This window comes from Pempheris klunzingeri, chromosome 7 (assembly GCF_042242105.1).
Source record: "Pempheris klunzingeri isolate RE-2024b chromosome 7, fPemKlu1.hap1, whole genome shotgun sequence".
Lineage (NCBI taxonomy): Eukaryota > Metazoa > Chordata > Actinopteri > Acropomatiformes > Pempheridae > Pempheris > Pempheris klunzingeri.
Window position 1 is genome coordinate 28,087,057 of NC_092018.1, and position 20,071 is coordinate 28,107,127.

The 20,071-nt window shown below is 44.4% G+C and overlaps 3 protein-coding genes across 3 annotated transcripts; 2 read left to right on the top strand and 1 right to left on the bottom strand.

Moving 5' to 3' along the window:
- The first annotated feature begins 2,255 nt into the window (after positions 1-2,255).
- Positions 2,256-6,161, top strand: slc7a4 (solute carrier family 7 member 4). The gene is made up of 4 exons (XM_070833289.1): positions 2,256-3,254; positions 3,387-4,099; positions 4,339-4,447; positions 5,413-6,161. Exons 1-4 carry the CDS (start codon positions 2,273-2,275, stop codon positions 5,616-5,618), a joined length of 2,010 nt encoding a protein of 669 aa, XP_070689390.1. The 5' UTR covers positions 2,256-2,272; the 3' UTR covers positions 5,619-6,161.
- A 4,407-nt stretch (positions 6,162-10,568) lies between these two features.
- On the bottom strand, positions 10,569-14,183 carry ccdc157 (coiled-coil domain containing 157). Its single transcript, XM_070834298.1, has 10 exons — positions 13,936-14,183; positions 13,687-13,837; positions 12,904-13,573; positions 12,745-12,822; positions 12,441-12,610; positions 12,161-12,337; positions 11,572-11,740; positions 11,192-11,331; positions 10,949-11,043; positions 10,569-10,827 (listed from the first exon to the last, which is right to left on the bottom strand). The coding sequence occupies exons 1-10, from the start codon at positions 14,181-14,183 to the stop codon at positions 10,569-10,571; spliced, it is 2,157 nt and encodes a 718-aa protein (XP_070690399.1).
- Positions 14,184-14,338: 155 nt separating this feature from the next.
- On the top strand, positions 14,339-19,706 carry sf3a1 (splicing factor 3a, subunit 1). Its single transcript, XM_070834411.1, has 16 exons — positions 14,339-14,368; positions 14,492-14,571; positions 15,089-15,198; positions 15,293-15,497; positions 15,585-15,842; positions 15,937-16,011; positions 16,098-16,248; positions 16,336-16,532; positions 16,692-16,809; positions 16,912-17,219; positions 17,742-17,990; positions 18,085-18,292; positions 18,451-18,605; positions 18,923-19,024; positions 19,123-19,194; positions 19,287-19,706. Exons 2-16 carry the CDS (start codon positions 14,524-14,526, stop codon positions 19,386-19,388), a joined length of 2,358 nt encoding a protein of 785 aa, XP_070690512.1. The 5' UTR covers positions 14,339-14,368; positions 14,492-14,523; the 3' UTR covers positions 19,389-19,706.
- The last annotated feature ends 365 nt before the right edge of the window (positions 19,707-20,071 follow it).

The following is a 20,071-nucleotide window of genomic DNA, read 5'->3' on the forward strand; positions in this document are numbered from 1 at the left end:
TATAAATATATATACAGTGGGATAAATATGTACTGCGGTGGGTAAACAGCTTATAAACAGTAAATAAATATGTATGCTGTGATGTGAGCAGGTAATAAACGTGGAGCCAGATCTTCACATCATGTGGACCATTACAGGTCCAGAGTGCTCCCACTTGTCCTCTGGCCAGGTCCAACAGCAGGTCTCATACCACATCAATCTTCTTTACACTCACTACAGAGAAAATGTGAGATTTTTATGGTGACCTATAAAAGCTCCATGGTCAGTCACCTGACTTAATTGTGAATTACAGTGCCCCCGAATCTCCAGTTGGCCTTTTGGGTCTCCTGGCAGGGTTTTAACTGCTCTCCCTTGGTGTAAAAACTAAAGGTGATCAAGCACGCCTGTGTTTTCTTATGGACACTGAAAATAGTATTTTTACTCAAGTACTGTACTTAAGCAAATTTCTGATGTACATGTACTTTATTAAGCATATCTAATTAATGCTGTTTTATACGTCTGCTCAAGAACAGAGAAAAACACGTTGTACTTCACCACATTTATTTAACTATATTAGTTACCTTGATTTCACATAGAAAACACATGACCTGTTTATTCACTATGATGGCTCCTTATAGATTAAAGGCCCTGATCAGACCTGGCCAGGTTGGAGTTGTGCAAAGATCTGCTGGGATTTAGTGAGGTCATCATGTACCACTAAGAAGGATAAAACTGCCCCTCAGCAAAGTCGGCAAATATATATCTATTTTATCCTCTTGCAAATGTTAATAAGTTACAGAAATTGTTATTTTTTGCGCGAAGACAATAAGAAACTAATATATTATCTTTTGGCAACTTCATAAATTAACACTCTTAAAGGGGCCATTGTGCATGTGCTTTTATTTTGGGTGTTTCAGGTACATTTTGTCAGTTTTTACTTTCCTCTGCTTACTTAAGTTGTCTTAAATACTTGTATGATTCTGTGACATTTATATTCAGCGACCGCCTATATGTCTAGGAGACCCCCCTCTGGGACCACCGGCTCCAGATAATCTCCTGTAATACTCTCCTATGGGTGGGGCTCCGTGGAGAGCCCCCCCAGCAGGAGTATAAAGGTGACTGTGCCTTTAAGCAGCAGTCCAGGCGGTGCGTGTTGCTGCCTCTTCTTTTTTTTTTTTTTTTTTGTCCTGGGCGCACCTTCTGCTCCATCACCAGACGATGCACTCCGGCAACTTCCAGCAGCACACATGAGAGACCCTGAGCTCCCCACGGTAAAGCGATGCTTTGTGCCTTGGCTTCTGTCAAAATTGCCTGTTTCCTGTTTTGTGCGGATTCCCTAACCACACCTGCCTCCACAATTAAGAGTGCGTTGTGGCTCTGCGTATCCAGCGCATCCAGGAGAGAGGAGGAAGTCCGGGGATCCTCTCTGTGCGTCCGTTTCCATTTTGTTTTAAATTATTCATTTGGCATTAAAACGACATTAATGTGTTCGTCGTCTATCCCCGTGTGGTCGTGGAAATCCGCAGGAGAAGAATATGCAGAGTGACCGAGCGGCGCGCTTCATGGTTTTATTTCTACAGGGAAATAAAGCGTTACGTAATTCTAACGGAGGCATCCTGTTGTCGCCGTGCGCTTATCGAGGGCAGGCGTCGGATGTTGCACCGCACGGACCAGAACAATGAAAACTGCTTCTCGCTGATGAAAAGCTTGAACATGTTGTTGGCAGTCAAACAGATAAAAAAAAATCTATCTTTATCTATCTTTGGTGTATCTGAAGCTTTTACTTTACACATCAGCGCATCGGATGCCTCTAAGATGACGTGGACTGGCCTCGTACTGCTGATGGGTGGCCGGTGCCACACTAAGGCCTCAATACAAAATCTAGATAAGACAGATAAAGTGCCAAACAGCCAGATTTAAAAGCCTTGTTGATATGTGGGATTCATTTGGGATTTTTAAAAATATCTTTCATGTGATTGGCTGCAATAAATCTTGTTTTTACAACTACTCAGAGAGCAAAATATTACCACTGTACTGCTGCCACAATCAGAAGTGCAGCCGCTTTATTGGAGAATTTCTTCACACCATATCATAAGAAATAGACATGATTTCCTTAAATGTGCAGGCCAAGCTTGGAAGACAGTCAGATTGGTGTATATTGGTTCTCCACATCTGTGCGTCCCTGCTCTAATGTATATCTCTGTCTTACAGATCGGCTTCATAGACGGCTGATGGATCCAGTGTGACCGATAGAACACCACCCTGCCCAGCCGGCCCGTCTAACTCTGTAGCTATGGCAGCTTGTCCGAGAGGCTGCAGCCCGGCGGTGCGCCTTTGTCAAAGACTGAACCGACTCAAGACGCTGGAGGAGGACATGATGGCCACATCACTGAAACGCTGCCTCTCCACCCTGGACCTGACTTTGTTGGGAGTTGGAGGCATGGTGGGCTCCGGCCTCTACGTCCTGACAGGAACGGTGGCCAAAGACATAGTTGGGCCTGCTATCGTCATATCCTTCCTTTTTGCAGGCGTGGCGTCTCTACTGGCCGCCTTTTGTTACGCAGAGTTTGGAGCACGCATTCCCAAAACGGGATCTGCCTATATGTTTACCTATGTCTCTGTGGGGGAGATCTGGGCCTTTCTCATCGGCTGGAATGTGATTTTGGAGAACATGATCGGTGGCGCTGCTGTGGCACGTGCCTGGAGTGGCTACCTGGACTCCATTTTTAACCACGCCATCCAGAACTTCACGGAGACACACATTATGCAGTGGAACGTGCCCTTCCTTGCCCATTACCCCGACGTCCTCGCAGCAGGGATTCTCATAGTAGCCTCGTTCTTCATTTCCTTTGGAGTTCAAGTGTCCTCTTACCTCAACCATATCTTCTCCACTATTAGTATGGTTGTCATCGCCTTCATCCTGGTCTTTGGCTTTATGCTGGCTGAACCGGCCAATTGGAGCCAGAAAGAAGGAGGTTTTGCACCTTTCGGGCTGTCGGGAATACTGGCGGGCTCAGCCACGTGCTTCTACGCGTTTGTGGGCTTTGACGTGATCGCATCGTCAAGCGAGGAGGCAAAGAACCCGCAGAAAGCTGTCCCCATTGCCACTGCGATCGCCCTCGCTCTGGCAGCGACAGCTTACATCCTGGTCTCCACGGTGCTCACACTAATGGTTCCCTGGCACACACTAGACCCCAACTCAGCTCTGGCGGACGCCTTCTTCCGCCGTGGTTACAGCTGGGCTGGAGTTGTTGTGGCAGTAGGTTCCATCTGTGGTGAGTGTCACTCTTAACTTGAGAAGTACAATTAAATGATTTATATGGTGTGTATTGTGTTTAGCAGTAATACTGGCTGCACAGAGCTTTGTTTTGACTGTTCTGATAATGACTCTCTGTTCCCACTTCCAGCCATGAACACTGTGCTGCTCTGTAATCTCTTCTCGCTCCCTCGGATCGTGTACGCCATGGCAGAGGATGGGCTGTTCTTCTCCATTTTTGCACGGGTCAATCCCATCACCAAAGTCCCAGTAAATGCTATACTGGTGTTTGGGATCCTCATGGCCACCATGGCCCTCGTCTTTGACCTGGAGGCCTTGGTTCAGTTCCTGTCCATCGGCACCCTCCTGGCGTACACCTTTGTGGCAGCGAGCATCATCGTGCTGCGCTTCCAGCCTGTGAAAACCAGCAGCAAGGGAACGGCTTCCACGTCTCCAAACCCCAATCCGGAGCCGTCCCCGTCCCCGGCCCCCTCAGAGTCACAGACCATAACTGAGGACAGCGGAGAGCTGAAGCAGTACGAATCCTTCTCTGACAAACTCCAGCTGGTGGAGAGGCAGAGCACAGGGGAGCGGCGCGGCGTGGGGCAGCTGAAGGCCTGCTGGGAGCCGTATCTGGGCAGGCTGGTGGGGGACTGCGAGCCGGGCGAGGTTGTGGCCGTCTGCGTGCTGACCCTGATAGTGAGCTCAGTCTCCCTCTGCGCTGTGCTAGAATTTGGGACCAAACAGCTGCAGCTGCCACTCTGGAGCTTCACAACGCTGCTGGTGATCTTCAGCTTAGCGTTTGTTCTCAGTCTGGCGCTCATATGGATTCACGAGCCACAAACCAACAGCAAAACATTCCAGGTGAGCTCCTTCATGGTTTTTACAACTGTTACACAACTCTGTGTGTCTAGACTACTGTCTTTCACTTCAAGTTTAGTCCTCGGTCTCATGACCCCTTTCACTGTTAAAACAGTTAATATGTGCTCAGCTACACAATTAATCTCAATTAAATGGATACATGTACTTGAAGCTAAATGTTATTATAATGAAAACTACATTAAGTGAGGTCGGAGTATGACTGATGTTTTACTGTTGTGTAGGTACCTTTGGTTCCACTGACTCCAGGGGCCAGTATCCTCATTAATGTGTTCCTCATGATGAAGCTCAGCGCTCTAACATGGATTCGATTCACCGTGTGGATCGTTGTAGGTGAGAAGGCACCTGATCTCTGCAAATGTATCTCTTCTGTTACAAGGTTTCTTAATCGTATTCTTGCAAAACCAAATAGTTGTTTTACTCAGTGGAAAAGGTGTTCAGATTAAAGTTTTATTGTACGGACTGGGTATACAGACACTGTCCTGCATGTTCTTAAGGTCATTGTGGCTCATTAGAGGCAGACTAATTCACAGTGCCTCAACATGAACGTTATCTCAGTAAGTAGTTTGAATACACTGTCATAAAACATCTACCGCCTGTTGCTGGTGAACTTAATGTACATAAGAGTTATGTCATCAGATTAAACATTTGTTGTAGACTGAGGAAACGGAGAAAGAGGATGTAGACGGTGGTGGTCAGGCAGCGTTAATGCCCTGTCAGTAAGGAGGGGGATCACTGGGGAACCATGATTAGCAGCATTAGCTTAAGGCTTCTCTGGGCCAGTAAACCATTTAAACACTACTGTCAGACTGCAGCAAGTTAACAAGATGCACAGGCATGGAATGTTACACTTGACAGCGCCTTCAGCCAGCCTCTTTTCCTTTCCCTAGGGAAAGAAATGGCCACTTGCCTTCCATAATGGCCGTCTCAGAGCGAGGACTTAAAGCCAAGTGATCAGCACTAAACCAAAGAGTAAATATAAATTAATAAAAGTCATTTTGTGGACTATGGTTAATAGGTTTTGACATACTGAGGGATTTTGAAATACCTTTTTAGCGAAGCCGCAGCATGGCAACGGGAAAATCTGGCAGCCATAGCACCAACAAATGTGGTATACATCAAAACATCAGTCTGTTTACGTATTCCTATAACACCGAGACGTCGATGCGAAAGCCATTAACAATTCACAAACCAAAATATTGCATCCCACATGGATTCTTTTGTCACAACTCACCTGTGTAAAGGGCCCTGACTTCACTTTGGAGTCATTGTACTTACAAGTGCTGTCCCTTCCCCAGGTCTCTTTGTGTATTTTGGCTATGGGATCTGGCACAGTAAGGAGGGCATGCGGGAGCTGCAGCCCAAAGACATGGCCGCCCGGTACGTGGTGCTGCCCAGCGGCAGCCTGGTAGAGACAGTGCAGTCTGTCCAGCCCGACGGACAAGTGGAGCACATCAGCCCCTCCACTGACCCGACCGCTGAGGAATACGCAGGAAAGAGATGATGTGTGACCAAACGTCGTCATTACTACTGCCTGGTATTATCTGTTGTCTCCCACTCAAACGCTGTACTATTACTAGTGTACTCTCTGTATTTCACTCCCTTTAGCGTGTGACTGGCCTGCCACAGTCTGTACTCGTTGCTCTGCAAATGTAAGCACACCACAGGATGGGATGCACGCTCTCTGTCTTATTGTGAAGCATATTTGTATATCTTGTAATACGCGAATGTACAGTAGAGAGCTTTATTACGGTCCTGTAAACTCCTAGCATCAAAGTTGTGTTATATGCTTTAAAGGGATGGTTTGAATAATTTAAAATGGGGTTGTATGAGGTAGTGTATTACTTTCAGTCAGCAGGCCGACAGTGTGACGGAGCAGGCAGGAGTCCCAGCAAAGCCTCTAAGCAGGTGGCAGACAAACATATTTTAGCCTCCTTAAATACCCGCCTCAAAAAATCAATATCAGGTTGAGTTCAGGCTGTATTTAGAATATTTTCACCGCTTCACATCGCCGTCAGACAGACCTTTCCACGGGGAACTGAAGCTGTTCTCACTGTCTCTCCGCTCGCTTCAAAGCCACCAGACTCCATTGACAAAAATGGTCATTTGATCTTGCAGACCAAAGGAGTTTGCTGTGCTGCCACTGACTCGGTCAATGAATTAGTTTAGATCCAAACTAACCATTTAAAACACCAGAGTCACACAAAAACACAAGTAAACTAATTGATCAAGGCAGCGGTAGACTAAGAAACTCCCATGTTCTGCATGGTGAAATGACTGTTTGTCAATGGTGGCTTTGAAGTACGCAACACTAAAAAGAACAGCTTCAGTTCCCTGTCGAAAGGGCTGAGGGTCTGACAGCGATGCAAAGTTAGTCTAAATATAATATGGAATTAAAATGATAGTAGGTGGCTTAAATATGTTTTCTTCTGACCTCCACAGCAGTACATTGCTTAGCGTCTCCTCCCAGCTCCTCCAAATGGGGGACATGCTGAGAGAAATCTATAAGAAGTGTTGCATTAACTATGGATAAGTACCTCATACATACAGCCCCACTCCAAATGATCCAAACTGTTCTTTAAAGACCAGCTCTTTTCTTGCAATATGCCAGTTTGTCAGAATCCATGTGGTTACAGGTTATATTCGGTGCTTTCTTTGTAGATGATTTTTTTTTTTTTTTTACAAATGTTAACACTGATCTGGAGCTGGAAAATCAACATTTATCAAGTGGAAGACAGCCCACTGCACTTTTGAAGATATCATTTTGACCATAGGAAGCATTTATTTGTTGCATGTGTGTGTTTTTTTTTTTTTTAGTTAAGCAGAGGAATGCGCAGACTTTTGTGAGTTTACATTTTCGCCTTTTTCTCAAATTCTTCTCCCCAAAGCCTCAGGAGAAACTACAGGCTCTAATCACGTGGATCCTCTTAGTCCATCTCCTCCTTTTAGTAGACTACCCTGAGTATAGTAACTATTTAATCCCATATTCTATAATATATTTATTTTTCTATTATTACTATTGCTATTTTGCTTTTATACAGATCTCATTAGCTTTTACTGAGTTTGCTGTTTATGCCACTCTATTGTTTGCGTGTCACATTATCTGTATTACTTATGTGTTGCATGTACCTTTATTAGTCTCCATCAGTCAGTAATGTGTGTTCACCTTTTTAAGTGGCTTCAGTGCATCACCTAATCTCCTAAATCTCACCCCATGACCCCGTTCTTTTTTGTGTCACTTGTGCAGTCTTAAAGCACTCTGACCCTTTTCTCTTTTGGCATGAGATCGTAAATCAAAGCACACAGATCGCTTTATTGTCACGCGACCGATTTCTTGAGATTACCTGAGAGATGATTATATTATTGGATATATGAGGCAAGCACAAACATTTTCAATGGGAGTCCTCACAGACAGGATAGAATGTGTGCAGGCAGGCGGACTTTGGTCGTTATGTTAAAGCCAGGATGCGCTTCATCTCTCCGGGGCCTCCGTAATCCTAGCAGATTTGCAGCGGTCCCTGACGCCAGTCTGCAGCCTGACCTAGATTAGAGAAAGGCACACATGTGAGAACACTCACATTATACAGATAACATTCCCACAGCCTGCACTTCAACTTACAAAAAAACTGCGTTAACAACTGAACGTGAGGCTTTATTTTTTTATCACATGGGTAAATGCACTCTGAAATATTCCACTGAATTCTGTTTTTATTTGTTTAGTTTGTGTTTGCATGTGTTACACAAGAAACCAATGGCCTTAAACATGTTGTAATCAATGCCGACTGACTTCCACAGTTCAAGTAATCAGTCTTAATGATTTGCTTATTTCATTTATTTGTCTCTTAAACAGGACTTCATGCTTTCTGATTATTAAACCAAAACACACGGAAGAGAATGTACAGAGTCAGGACAGTGTACAGTTCGAAAATGAGCTCAAGAGAATTTTGTACAACTTTGCACACTGAAAACTTAGTCTGGTAATTTTGTGTCACAGTTATGCTTTTGATGTCGGGGCCAGATATTGATACTGCGGTGCTTTTTTTAAGCTCAACGTTCTCTCACCTCTTACTCTTGTCTTTTTTGTGCGAGGAAGCACAGTTATAAATGATCTGTTTTTTTTTCTTACTTCCAATAAGTATCGTACTCTCTACTTGCACATTCAGTTCTCAAATCTTTCCGTTATGGTGTATGTCTGTATAAAACGCAAAAGACTGTGTTATAAATGAAAAATAAATGTTTTGAAGCAGCATTTACAAAAATCTAAATCGGGGAATAATCTGACTGCACCATCACCTCGAGTTGTTTCTAAATTGTTGTCAAGAATCAGCGTTTCTTTGGTTTTATTCTGTCATCAACAACCCACATATAGCACAGTGATCTAAACACTCACCAGAAAAAGTTGGAGAAGAAGAAAGCTAAAGCAGAAGACAGGAACACACACATTCTCTCTTTTTATCTCCTAATGGAAAAGTTATAAGCCTGCTTTGAAACGAATATATTTGGAGCACAACACGTCATCTGGAAAGTTGTTCCAAATTTTGAATATTTCCGTATTTTAACTGAACTTTGATTATGGCAATTTTCAATTTTATTTATAGAGCACAGTTCATCACAGGTAAACTCAATACTTTGCATTAAAAGGCAAACATTTTTACAAATTTTAACATAAACACCAGAGTAATGTATAGACTGTCATGTACATGTAAAGGCAAATACACCCTTAAAGTAGTCTGACCTGCTTGAGAGGAATGCATGAACCAGTTTCTGAGAGTCAGTTTGAGATGTGAAGGCTCTGAGTATTTATATGTTTTTTAAGTGATAAAACTCTGTTCTGCTGAGATTGATGATGACATTTTCAAAACTGAGACAAATGTCCTAAAAAAGGTTTCACTTTATATGTGTGTGTGTGTGTGTGTGTGTGTGTGTGTGTGACTTTCAGGACCAACTACAAGTCTTGTCTTTATTCAGTTGTAAAAAGTTTCTGCACATCTAACAATTGATATCTTTTATATAGTTTACTAGTTTGTCAACAGGACTGGGGTTAACAGAGGACGGTGAAATGTACAGATAGTCTAGTATCCCACCTATGCAGGTCTCTAGTCCACTCGAGCACTCTGATATCTAATGGTTAAACACTAATTGTGTAGGTTACACATAACATTTTCTGTTATCCTTTTCCATCTATGAACTTGTGGGCTGAATAAATTTGAACCCAACCAGCTCATTCATCCATGTAGGTGAGGTGTCTGAGGTGAGGTGCAGACAGATCCTGATTTTTCTACAACCCAGCAGAGTGGGTGGAGTGAGACAACACCTCATATTCAGTCTGGTCTGTTACACCATGAAGAGTGTGAATATTTACAGCTCTTGATTAATGTGACTTAGTGAAGCCTAACAGTGATATAATTTTCACTGGCATGTGTGGCACTGAGTGGAAGAGTTTAAGACTAATTTGAATTACATGCTTGATGACACAACTGTATAGTTAAACCAATTTAGGGATTAACCCTGAGGCCATTAGCTGTCGTTAAAGTGTATAAGAGGCCAGATCAGGTGTTCATTCAGGTAGGAGTACCGAGAGATCAGAGTGTTTCTAGTAAGATGATTAGTGGTGTTCATCAGGTGTTTGCAGTTATTTACTTGTGCCTACCATCTGCCACGTTTATGAAAACACACAAGAGCAAATACAAGATTTGTTTGACTTTCTCAGCTCTGACACAACTCCCTTTGGCTCCCGGTTACACAACAGACCTCACTGCATCTCAAATTACTGCGGCACATGAAATGTGGTGCAGACGCAAAAAAATCAACAAACAAGAAGCATCAACTCACAACGATCCACAGTAGGTGTGGTCTTCACCTCGGTGCTCTACTGAGGATGTTCTGATTACGTTGGAGGGACTGAAACTAAGGCCTGTGGTGATTCAGCAGAGCACGAATCCTAGCGAGCACTTGCGTCTCCATGGAAACTCCCACTCCCCACCCTTGGCAGATAGCACTTAAGTGCTATCAACACGTCTGTCTCCGTGTTATTGTGCGTGTGACATTCAAGGTTTCACAAACTGCCCATTTACTCAGAGCCACGTGACTCATCCGCTGTGACGGATACCCATTCAGAAACGTCCGAGTTTGTTTGAGAAGCATATCATGTATCCAGAAACCGAACACGCAACAGCCATCAATGCCCTAGTTTGATAGCAGTAAAATGAGTCTTCTTTCTATACATTCAGAGTACATTTATTACATAGATTGAACTTAACATAATGAGAGTAATATGGTGATAATCCACTGAAATTACAAAAACATTAGTGTTAGTGTGGTATAATATACAAATCACATTATATCATATTGTGGAGGGAATATTCCTTTTATGAGCCATGTAGCTGTTGTCAAAGATATGTTATGTGTGTTTTTTCTCTCTCCAACTGCAAGACGGCCTTCTGTTCAAATGCATTCAGGGTTTCATTTTTTTCCTCTGATTCAGGCCCTTACAGTGAGAGAGGAGAGACCCATTGCGTGTCTTTGTCAGGCTTTTGGCAGCGGTGGAGGCCGAGCCGAGGTGGAGGGTTTGGAGGTGAAGTTGCAGGGACGAGGGGGAGGCAGCGGCGGTGGACACGCGATCCCCTGACCCGACTGACTCCAGACCACTTTCCCCTCGTCTCATCTCCTTCCCTCTGTTACCGTATGCCAGCTGTGCCGCACTGCTGCTCTGCCTGTGGAACAAAGGGGAAATAAGGCGATGCTGGAAACACAGCGGGATGATTAATTATTTATAAGGCGTGCGCTTCGAGCCACCTGTGTGCAAAAGCAATATTTTTCGCAAAGCTAACTCACAATGGACTCCTCTGCATTTGTGCCAGATGACTTTGTTGTTCTTCTGCTGGTGTGCTGGGCTGAGAGAGGCTCCGTGTCTCCTGAGACGCAGCTGCCTTTATAAAAATGCACCATTTTAGTATAATTCAATCCCAGTAACATCCACAACAGAAGTAACTGAATGTCCAAGTTTATTCTTGAGTTAAACACGTAAACTGATATATTTTGACATTTTACAACATCTAAAATTGTCAGCCTTCCTACCCTGGTTGCATTGCTTTGTGCACTCTCTCTCAGTTTCACAAGGCTGCTGTGCAGGGTGGTGTTTTCCTGCTCCAGGACTTTTATACGAATGTTATTTGCCTGCAACTGCTGCTCCATATCCAAAAGCACGCTTCCTGTACCTTGGAGATGTGTGATGAACAACACGTTAACACTTGCAACACAACTGCAAACTCAAAAGGATCAAACAACATGGGAAATAAATTGCAGGATACAAGACTGACGCTTGTTTTTTCCAAGTAATGTGTGTGGTTCAGTGTGTATTCTAAAGAATCTAACTAGACGAGTGTCAACAGCAGTCAGTGTGTGATTCATGCCAGAGTGGATAATACTTCATGGACAAATAACATATAAATGCCTACTCTGTGGTTGGGTATGAGCCAGAGGGCTGAGCTCTGGGAAAGCCACCAACAGCCTCTCCCTCTGCCTCAAAGCCTGCACGTATTCCCTCAGCTCAGCCACACTGTTCTTTAGCTCGCCCACGTGTGCCTCTAGTGTCCGCTTCTCCTTTTGGAGCTCCAAACACAGCTCCTGTGGGAGAGAAGCATCGTGGCATGAGCTACAAGGTTTAAGAGTCTTCGTTATGAAAATGCTGGTCTACGGCAGCGAATCCCAACCTTCATTGTCTTATGTACCCCCAATGCTCTGTCAGGTGAGCTCAGGTTCCCATTCATTGACACCACCCACCGTGTTCCAAATCTGTTTATTTGAAATGATATTTTCTTCTTCTTCTTCTTCTTCATTAAAGCATAATTTCTAACCTACTGCATACTTTTTCCATGTGTCCCCTGGGGCTGATTTGCCAATTGGTGTTTTATGTAGCACTCTGAGATTTGCTAATGTAAAGTGCACTACAAATAAAATGCATTATTATTATTATTATTATTATTATTATTATTATTATAGAAGTACCCCTGGTTGGCATCACTGCTCTGATGAACTCCTATTTACCTGCTGCTGAGCGAGCTGAGCCTGCACCTGCTCCCTCTGCTCCGCTGTGTGCTGCAGCTCGCTGTGCAAGTCGATCTGTCTCTCCTCGCTCTCTCCCAACTGCCTCCGCAGCTCCTCGCACTCTTCGTCCAGAGCGTCAACCCTCTTCAACAGAGACGTCTGCTTCGCCTGCATTGACTGGACACACAACAACAACAGCAACAAAAGGAGACGAGGGGTGAGACGGTCGTGGTCTCCAGCAGAAAACAACAAATAATCTGGTGTTGGACGTGACACTGACCTCTTGCTGGCGACAAGCGCTGTGGTACTTGGCGTTCTCTTTGTCGAGACAGAGCTGAGTTTCAGAGATTTGACTCTCTAAATGCTGGATCCTTTCCTGTAGTTTACAACAGGCCTCTTCCTCTTTGTGCAATGTCCTCACTCTCTCCTGCAGCTCACTCTTTTCATATTCTACCAAAAAAAACACAGTGATGCGTCACACAGCATATTGTTTTATAAGACAAGTGTATTTCCTATTGCTAGAATAATGGAATGATGGTAAACTAAGTGTCTTTACCTAAAAGTCCTAAATTAAAAGCCCTTACCAAGTGCTTTTAATGTATCTTGCTGTACTGCCACTTTCTCTTTCAGTCTGGAACTACTCTCCTCCAAGCACAGAGTCTCTGTTTCAAAAATATTAAACATGTAGAGATGAATTTGGTCTCAGTGAGCTCCCATCATGTTTATTCGTGAATGTTCTTCACCTCTCTTGAATCGTTGTTGCTCTTCTTTTAGCCTTTGCTCCGTTTCTTTCACGGATCTCTGTGCTTTCCGCAGTGAGAACTCCAGCTGGACTGCGTTCACTTGCTGTTTTTCCCTCTCATGCTTGAACTCCTTCTGCGCTCCTTCCAACTGAGACCTGAACCTCTCCCGCTCTGTTTCTGCCGCCACTAGTCTCTCTGTAAGAGGCTGCACACTACCCCGCACATCTTGAAGATGCTTTGCCAGCCGACGCATGTCACTGAACTGCTCATTGGCCCACTGGGCGACATCAGCTGCTGTCATCTGTCCCAGCACCAGGGTGTCCTCCACAACTACCAGGAGTGGCTGCAGAGACGAGGGCAGGCCCTCGCTCTGAAACAGGTCCACCAAAGCATCGCCTGTCTTTCTCAACATGGACTGCACTCGGTGGCATGCATCGCAGGGAACAAGGGATGATTCGACCGTCTGGCAGCTCACACTGTGGCTGCCAGCTTTAGGACAGCGTGTGCTGGTGTGGTTGGGAATGCGGGGTACGAGATCCTGTGGCGACAATTCAAAGGAGCTTGTTGAAGTTCGGGCAGATGAGCAATTTCTGTGAAAGTTGGTCTTTGAGCTCTCTTGGCGGGAGACAGATGACACTCTCGTTGTCTCACCACAGGCTTCGTAGGCTCCCTAAAACAGGGAAGAATGCATAGTGCAAGTGATGAGGTCTGTCAGTTCTCTGTTAATGTTTTCCCATTCATTTCAGTTGTTTTATCTTAACTTAAGTGAAGTACGTTGCCTACCTTAGGGTTGGCAAATTCAACTAAATTACTCCAATAGTTTCTGACTATAAGACCAGCTGACAAGCATCCTTTGTGCTGGGTCTGCTCTCTCCTCTGGCTCCATCTAATCTGCTCAACATAAGCACTGAAGCTTTGCAGAAGAAGCAGCAGTCTTGTTCAGAGAGAGGAGACAGAATGGACCTGTTTTAGTCTTTAGAAAAAGAAATACTAGGCTATATTTGTTAATATGATAAAACCTCAGGGTATCACCTGTCTATCACCAGCTCCAGTAACACAATGTGGGAGTGCTGGTTGAATGCATCCTCCCCATCCACGAAGTCATATTGCTCTAGTAGAGCTGCCATGTCCAGATTACAGGAGAGTTTATCTGGGAACTTCCAGGAGGAGAAGCGGACCGGTCCGGTTCTGGAAAACACGTCCAGAATCGCGCCTTGAAGGTCGACGAGGTCTTTACGGAGACTGTCGACACAGTCCTGACGGCCCAGGAACTGACTCATGTCTGACAAGCTGGCTTGGATTTTTCCTTTCTGACACAGAAATGCAGGAGAGTGGGTGTAGCTTGTTGACTGAGCATCTCCTTGGCAACATCCCCAAAAAATGACTGCAAGTTCCATGATGCTTTGCGGCATGTTTCCGGAAGTAATACGCCTCCATTCGGGTCAACGAAAGCAAGCGCGACGCAGTAAGTCTTCAACTACAGCGAATTTGGGCTGTTAGTTGTGATTCATTGTGTTCTAACAAATTACGTAATATAATACGTGTGTTTAAAATACTTATATTCGTCCTGTTGGTTGGGTTTTTTGAGGTAACTTCCAGTTTTCCTGAGGAGACGTAGCCATGCCGCCTGGGCCTGTTCAAATTGTTCAGCCGGAGCCAAACAACAAGGTAACGACACCGCTAAATGTTAGCTAATGTTAGCAATGTAGCTAACCTACCGCTCCTGTGGGGAAACTAATGAACAATTACCTTACACTTTACCTCACTGAGAAACGTTTCTATAAATGGGAATGTTGGAGAAGCTGACTTCCATTTTACTGCTCACCTCAAAGTGTAAAGGTTGTTAGCTCGTTAGCTTTGAGGGAAAAACTCAGCAGTAACGACTCGTTGCGGTTCAAAAGCATAACTTACTTAATTATTACTTATTGTATTGCGATGGGAGCAGAGTCATAATGATCATATAGCTCAGAGCATCTGCAAATAAAGATGAACCCGTGTGTATGGCATGGGGGTAAGAGGGGGGGCATTATTACTAACTTGAATATGTTGCTAGTGGCTAAGGTTTACTACATGTGATGGTTTTACACCAGGCCTTGGTAAATGTTCAAATGCTCATTTGATTTTTCAGCTAGATCTAGATCAATCTTGTATGCTGCAGTCTAACAAATGTGAATGTTGTCAACAGAATGATGCACCAGTTGAAGAAACCCCAGCCACTAAGCCCATCGTTGGTATCATTTATCCTCCTCCTGAGGTCCGGAACATAGTTGACAAGACAGCCAGCTTCGTTGCCAGGTTGGTTTCTCCACATGTGTCAAATATGTTATGTTTTATACAGCTTAACTGGATTTTATGTCTGTGATTTAACAAATGTATTGTCATTTGACAGGAATGGGCCGGAGTTTGAAGCAAGAATCCGTCAGAATGAGATTAACAATCCAAAGTTTAACTTTCTCAACCCTAATGACCCCTACCATGCCTACTACCGCCACAAAGTCAATGAATTTAAGGAGGGCAAAGCGCAGGAACCGTCTGCAGCAGTGCCCAAGGTTATGCAGCAGACCATGCAGCAGTCTCAACAGCTTCCTCAGAAAGTAAGACATTACATTTCACCCTGCTTTACACTGCTTATAATTGGAAACGTTTGTTCATTACAACTGATGTTTTCTGCTTGTCAACAGGTGCAGTCACAAGTGATTCAAGAGACAGTTGTCCCCAAAGAACCACCACCTGAGTTTGAGTTCATTGCAGATCCTCCGTCAATCTCAGCGTTTGATCTGGATGTTGTCAAGCTCACTGCCCAGTTTGTGGCCCGCAATGGCCGCCAGTTCCTCACTCAGCTTATGCAGAAAGAACAGAGGAACTACCAGTTTGACTTTCTGCGACCTCAGCACAGTCTTTTCAACTACTTCACCAAACTGGTGGAGCAGTACACTAAGGTAACATGACAAACGGGTGCCTCTCTGGTATTGTGATTATTCTTTGTTGGGGTGGTGATGCTTAACTATCTTGACCTTGTCTCTCAACCTGTAGATTCTGATCCCTCCCAAAGGCCTACTGACAAAGCTAAAGAGAGAGGCTGAGAATCCAAGAGAGGTTATGGACCAGGTAATCCCCATTAAATTGTGACTGTTTCTCAGAGTAAGCATTTAATGGCATGTTGTTAATCAGCTGTTCTACTGCACAACCATCAGGTGAGGTACCGTGTTGAGTGGGCAAAGTTCCAAGAGCGTGAGAGAAAGAAGGAGGAGGAGGAAAGAGAGAAAGAACGGGTGGCATATGCCCAAATCGACTGGCATGACTTTGTAGTGGTTGAGACGGTGGACTTCCAGCCCAACGAGCAAGGTAATACAACCCCAATAATTCTAATCTTTAAAAGCCCCTAAATTTAGCTAGAATAACTCATCTGTATTGGCGTCTCTGTCTCCACAGGCCACTTCCCCCCACCTACCACTCCAGAGGAGCTTGGCGCTCGCATTCTCATCCAAGAGCGCTACGAGAAGTACGGAGAAAGCGAGGAGGTGGAGATGGAGGTTGAGAGTGAAGATGACGACGATGAGCGGGAGGATCGTAATGACGGCCACCCCTCACAGCCGGATCAAGACACACAAGTGCAGGACATGGATGAGGTAAGAACTGATGTACTAATTAATCCCTGCGCTTTGGAAACTCCACCTAACTAAATGTACAACTTGTTTTTGCTGAGCCTCTGCTTCAAATGAAATAGAATAATGACACGCTCTGGTAACCACATCTTCTTCTTCTTCTCCTCCTCATACACTTTTCAGGGATCTGATGATGATGATGATGGCATGAAGGCTCCACTGCCACCAGACAACCCTATGCCACCCCCACTGCCCCCAACTCCAGACCACGTTATTATTCGCAAAGACTACGACCCCAAAGGTAGCACATGCTTCCTTACATAAGGAGATAACAAGTGCATAACATGTTAATACTATATTACTGTGATTGTGCGTTAATCTCACGCTATTTTTTTCCTCACAGCTTCCAAGCCGCAGGCCTCCATCGCAACCCCAGATGAGTACCTCATCTCACCAATTACTGGTGAGAAGATCCAAGCCAGCAAGATGCAAGAGCACATGCGTATTGGTCTGCTGGATCCGCGCTGGCTGGAGCAAAGGGACCGCAGCATCAGGGAGAGGCAGACCGAAGATGAGGTCTATGCTCCTGGGTTGGATATTGAGAGCAGCTTGAAGCAGCTGGCTGAGAGGCGTACCGATATCTTTGGTGTGGAAGAGACCGCCATTGGTAAGAAGATTGGTGAAGAAGAAATCCAGAAACCAGAGGAGAAGGTGAGTACAGTTATAGGTTTACATTACACGGTTTGTTGTTGTTGTGCTGTACGGCACGACCAAAATCTTGTATTCCCACATATGTCTTTTCACTTCCAGATGACAAAACATGGCATATCACAATATAGCATATTTTCTGTAAATTCAGTGAATAGATAGTTGTAATAGTAAAATGACCACACAGAGAGAACAGTTTTCTGGTCTGTTACACACTTTTTATACCCAAACCACATCCATGCAACAGAAGTAGCCCCTTCTTTTAGGTACGAGCTCCTCGTTTTGTCTTGGCTGGTCGGAGTCCTTCTTCATTTCAGAATTACCCCATTCTGTGTTTTTTTTAATGCCTTTGTCATGCAGATATCGGTCCCATGAGAATGTAAAGCATCGTCCAAATGGTGTGCGACACAGTGAAATAAATGAGAGAACATAATTTAGAACGCCCAGTTTGGGGTTGAAACAGTTCCTGAGTGTAATGAAATTCAGTGGGCACAGTGTTGATCTTCTAACATTCCTTGTTACCAGGTTACTTGGGATGGACACTCAGGAAGCATGGCTCGAACCCAGCAGGCAGCACAGGCCAACATCACCCTCCAAGAGCAGATTGAAGCTATTCACAAGGCCAAAGGACTGGTGGGAGAGGACGACACTAAGGAGAAAATTGGCCCAAGCAAGCCCAGCGAAGTCCATCACCAGCCACCCATGCCGTCCTCTGCATCCATTTTGCCTAAACCTGGACCTCCACTCCCAACAGTGTCTCGCCCACCCACTTCTGTGAGTTACCTAAAAAAAAAAACATTTACATTTTAATGAACTTGGAACAGTGCATTTTTAGCTAATAACGCACCAATTCATTCTTTATAAACAGCTCGCACCTCCAGTGCGCACCACTCTCCTGTCTGCTGTACCCGTTATTCCAAGACCGCCTGTGGCTCCTGTGGTGCGCCTCGCACCTGGGCAAGTTTTAGCATCAATGCCGCCCATGATTTCTGCTCCTCGCATCAATGTAGTCCCCATGCCGCCATCCGCACCTCACATCATGGCCCCCAGACCACCTCCCATGGTTGTTCCAGCTGGTAAGGCTTCCAATCACCTATTTCTGACATTCAAAGTAAATAAGCACTGTTGAGGAAATGAATACTTGGTGTATTGTGCTACCGTGGTAATTGAACCTTTCACAGGAAGGCCTCCTTACTGGATCATTTTAAATTCAAATGACTGCTTCTCCTTCCAGCATTCGTCCCTGCTCCTCCGGTGCCACAGCCCCCGAGCTCTGCTCCTGCACCACCGTCCCACCCACCCCCACCTCATGAGGACGAGCCAGTCAACAAGAAAATGAAGACGGAGGACAACCTTATTCCAGAGGAAGAGTTCCTTCGTAGAAATAAGGTGCGTTAGAGCAGCGACATGTCAGTGTTGTATTTCCAGTTGTTAATGGCACAATCCACGATCTGTATGCAGGCAAAGTTTAAAATATTAGAAATAAAGTGATCTTTGTGAAGACAGGAGTATATTTTCAGTAGAATATTTTAATTTTGTGATGAAACACTTATTTTTAGTTCATAAGCCAACCTCTTTTGTAACATATGTCAATTTAATAATGTTTTAAATAGGGTGGAATTACTGATTGGGTCTGTAACACTGTACGTTTATTCTACCCTAAGTTTCTCTGTCTTAACTTGAGCCATGGTTTTTTCCCTCTCCAGGGTCCTGTGGCGGTTAAAGTGCAGGTCCCCAACATGCAGGACAAGACCGAATGGAAGCTCAATGGCCAAGTGCTGAATTTCACCGTACCACTCACGGATCAGGTGAGCAAATATTGGTTTATTAGTTCCCTCTTTGTAGCGACTGTGTGCCCGTACATCTACCAAGTTCTTATGTCTGTGCAAATGAAATGTCTCTGCAGGTGTCTGTTATTAAAGTCAAAATCCATGAAGCTACAGGCATGCCGGCAGGGAAACAGAAGTTACAGTATGAGGTAAACTTTTCTTTTAACCTCCTTTTTAAACCGTAATCTTTGTCTAACCAGACTGATTGAATGACATCACGTATGTCTTTGTTCATTTTCAGGGCATTTTCATTAAGGATTCCAACTCCCTGGCTTATTACAACATGAGCAACGGTTCGATCATTCACTTGGCACTGAAGGAGAGAGGTGGAAGGAAGAAGTGAGCCATGCAGCCAGAAAGATTTTACATGTGGATGTTTTATCACTCACTCCTGTCATGCCATTTTGGTTTAATTTCAATTTTCAGAATTATATAGTGCTTATATAGCGCTTTCTTTCGTGTAGTAAAGAGCATGTTTGTTTGTTTTTCTTCTTAATGGTTAATTCCAAATGCTAAATTGAAGTATAATATACACAAACAGATATGGCTTCACACTATTGGTTCAGGAATTGTTGGTGATAATATGGAGAATTTGGTAACTTTTAAAAACATGTACCTCCCCAGAATGTTCATCCATTTAAATAAAGGAATAAAAAAATCAGCTCTTGTTGCTTCATTTGTGACGTGGAAGGTTAGAAACTGTTTAGTAATGTGAGGAAGGAACATTTAGGAACATAAAGTGGATGGATGAGGCCTCGTGCTCTGATGCTCAGACTACAAGTGCACAAAAAGCCCAGTATTAGTGGTGCAGACTAAATACAACAGTGACTAGTTAGTCTAGACTAAAGTGGTGGTTTGCATGGGAATGTGCTCTGCAGGGGATGGTTTAGGTAGATTGCAGTGCAGGGCGGACAAAGTGCAAGTGGTGCGTTTTTCCAGACATGGGACTTACTTCCTATGGCAGCCACTAGGGGAAACACTAAGACGGTGAAACCAGCCCAGGACGGCAGACTGGGCTGCTGATCG

Coding starts and splice junctions, on each gene's coding strand:
- slc7a4 (XM_070833289.1), top strand. CDS start 2,273: ATGGCAGCTTGTCCGAGAGGCTGCAGCCCGGCGGTGCGCCTTTGTCAA. Junction 3,255..3,386: donor GGCAGTAGGTTCCATCTGTG/GTGAGTGTCACT, acceptor TCCCACTTCCAG/CCATGAACACTGTGCTGCTC. Junction 4,100..4,338: donor CCAACAGCAAAACATTCCAG/GTGAGCTCCTTC, acceptor ACTGTTGTGTAG/GTACCTTTGGTTCCACTGAC.
- sf3a1 (XM_070834411.1), top strand. CDS start 14,524: ATGCCGCCTGGGCCTGTTCAAATTGTTCAGCCGGAGCCAAACAACAAG. Junction 14,572..15,088: donor AGCCGGAGCCAAACAACAAG/GTAACGACACCG, acceptor TGTTGTCAACAG/AATGATGCACCAGTTGAAGA. Junction 15,498..15,584: donor CTCAACAGCTTCCTCAGAAA/GTAAGACATTAC, acceptor GCTTGTCAACAG/GTGCAGTCACAAGTGATTCA.
- ccdc157 (XM_070834298.1), bottom strand. CDS start 14,183: ATGAGTCAGTTCCTGGGCCGTCAGGACTGTGTCGACAGTCTCCGTAAA. Junction 13,574..13,686: donor TTGAATTTGCCAACCCTAAG/GTAGGCAACGTA, acceptor TCCCTGTTTTAG/GGAGCCTACGAAGCCTGTGG. Junction 11,741..12,160: donor CTCAGCTCGCTCAGCAGCAG/GTAAATAGGAGT, acceptor TCTCTCCCACAG/GAGCTGTGTTTGGAGCTCCA.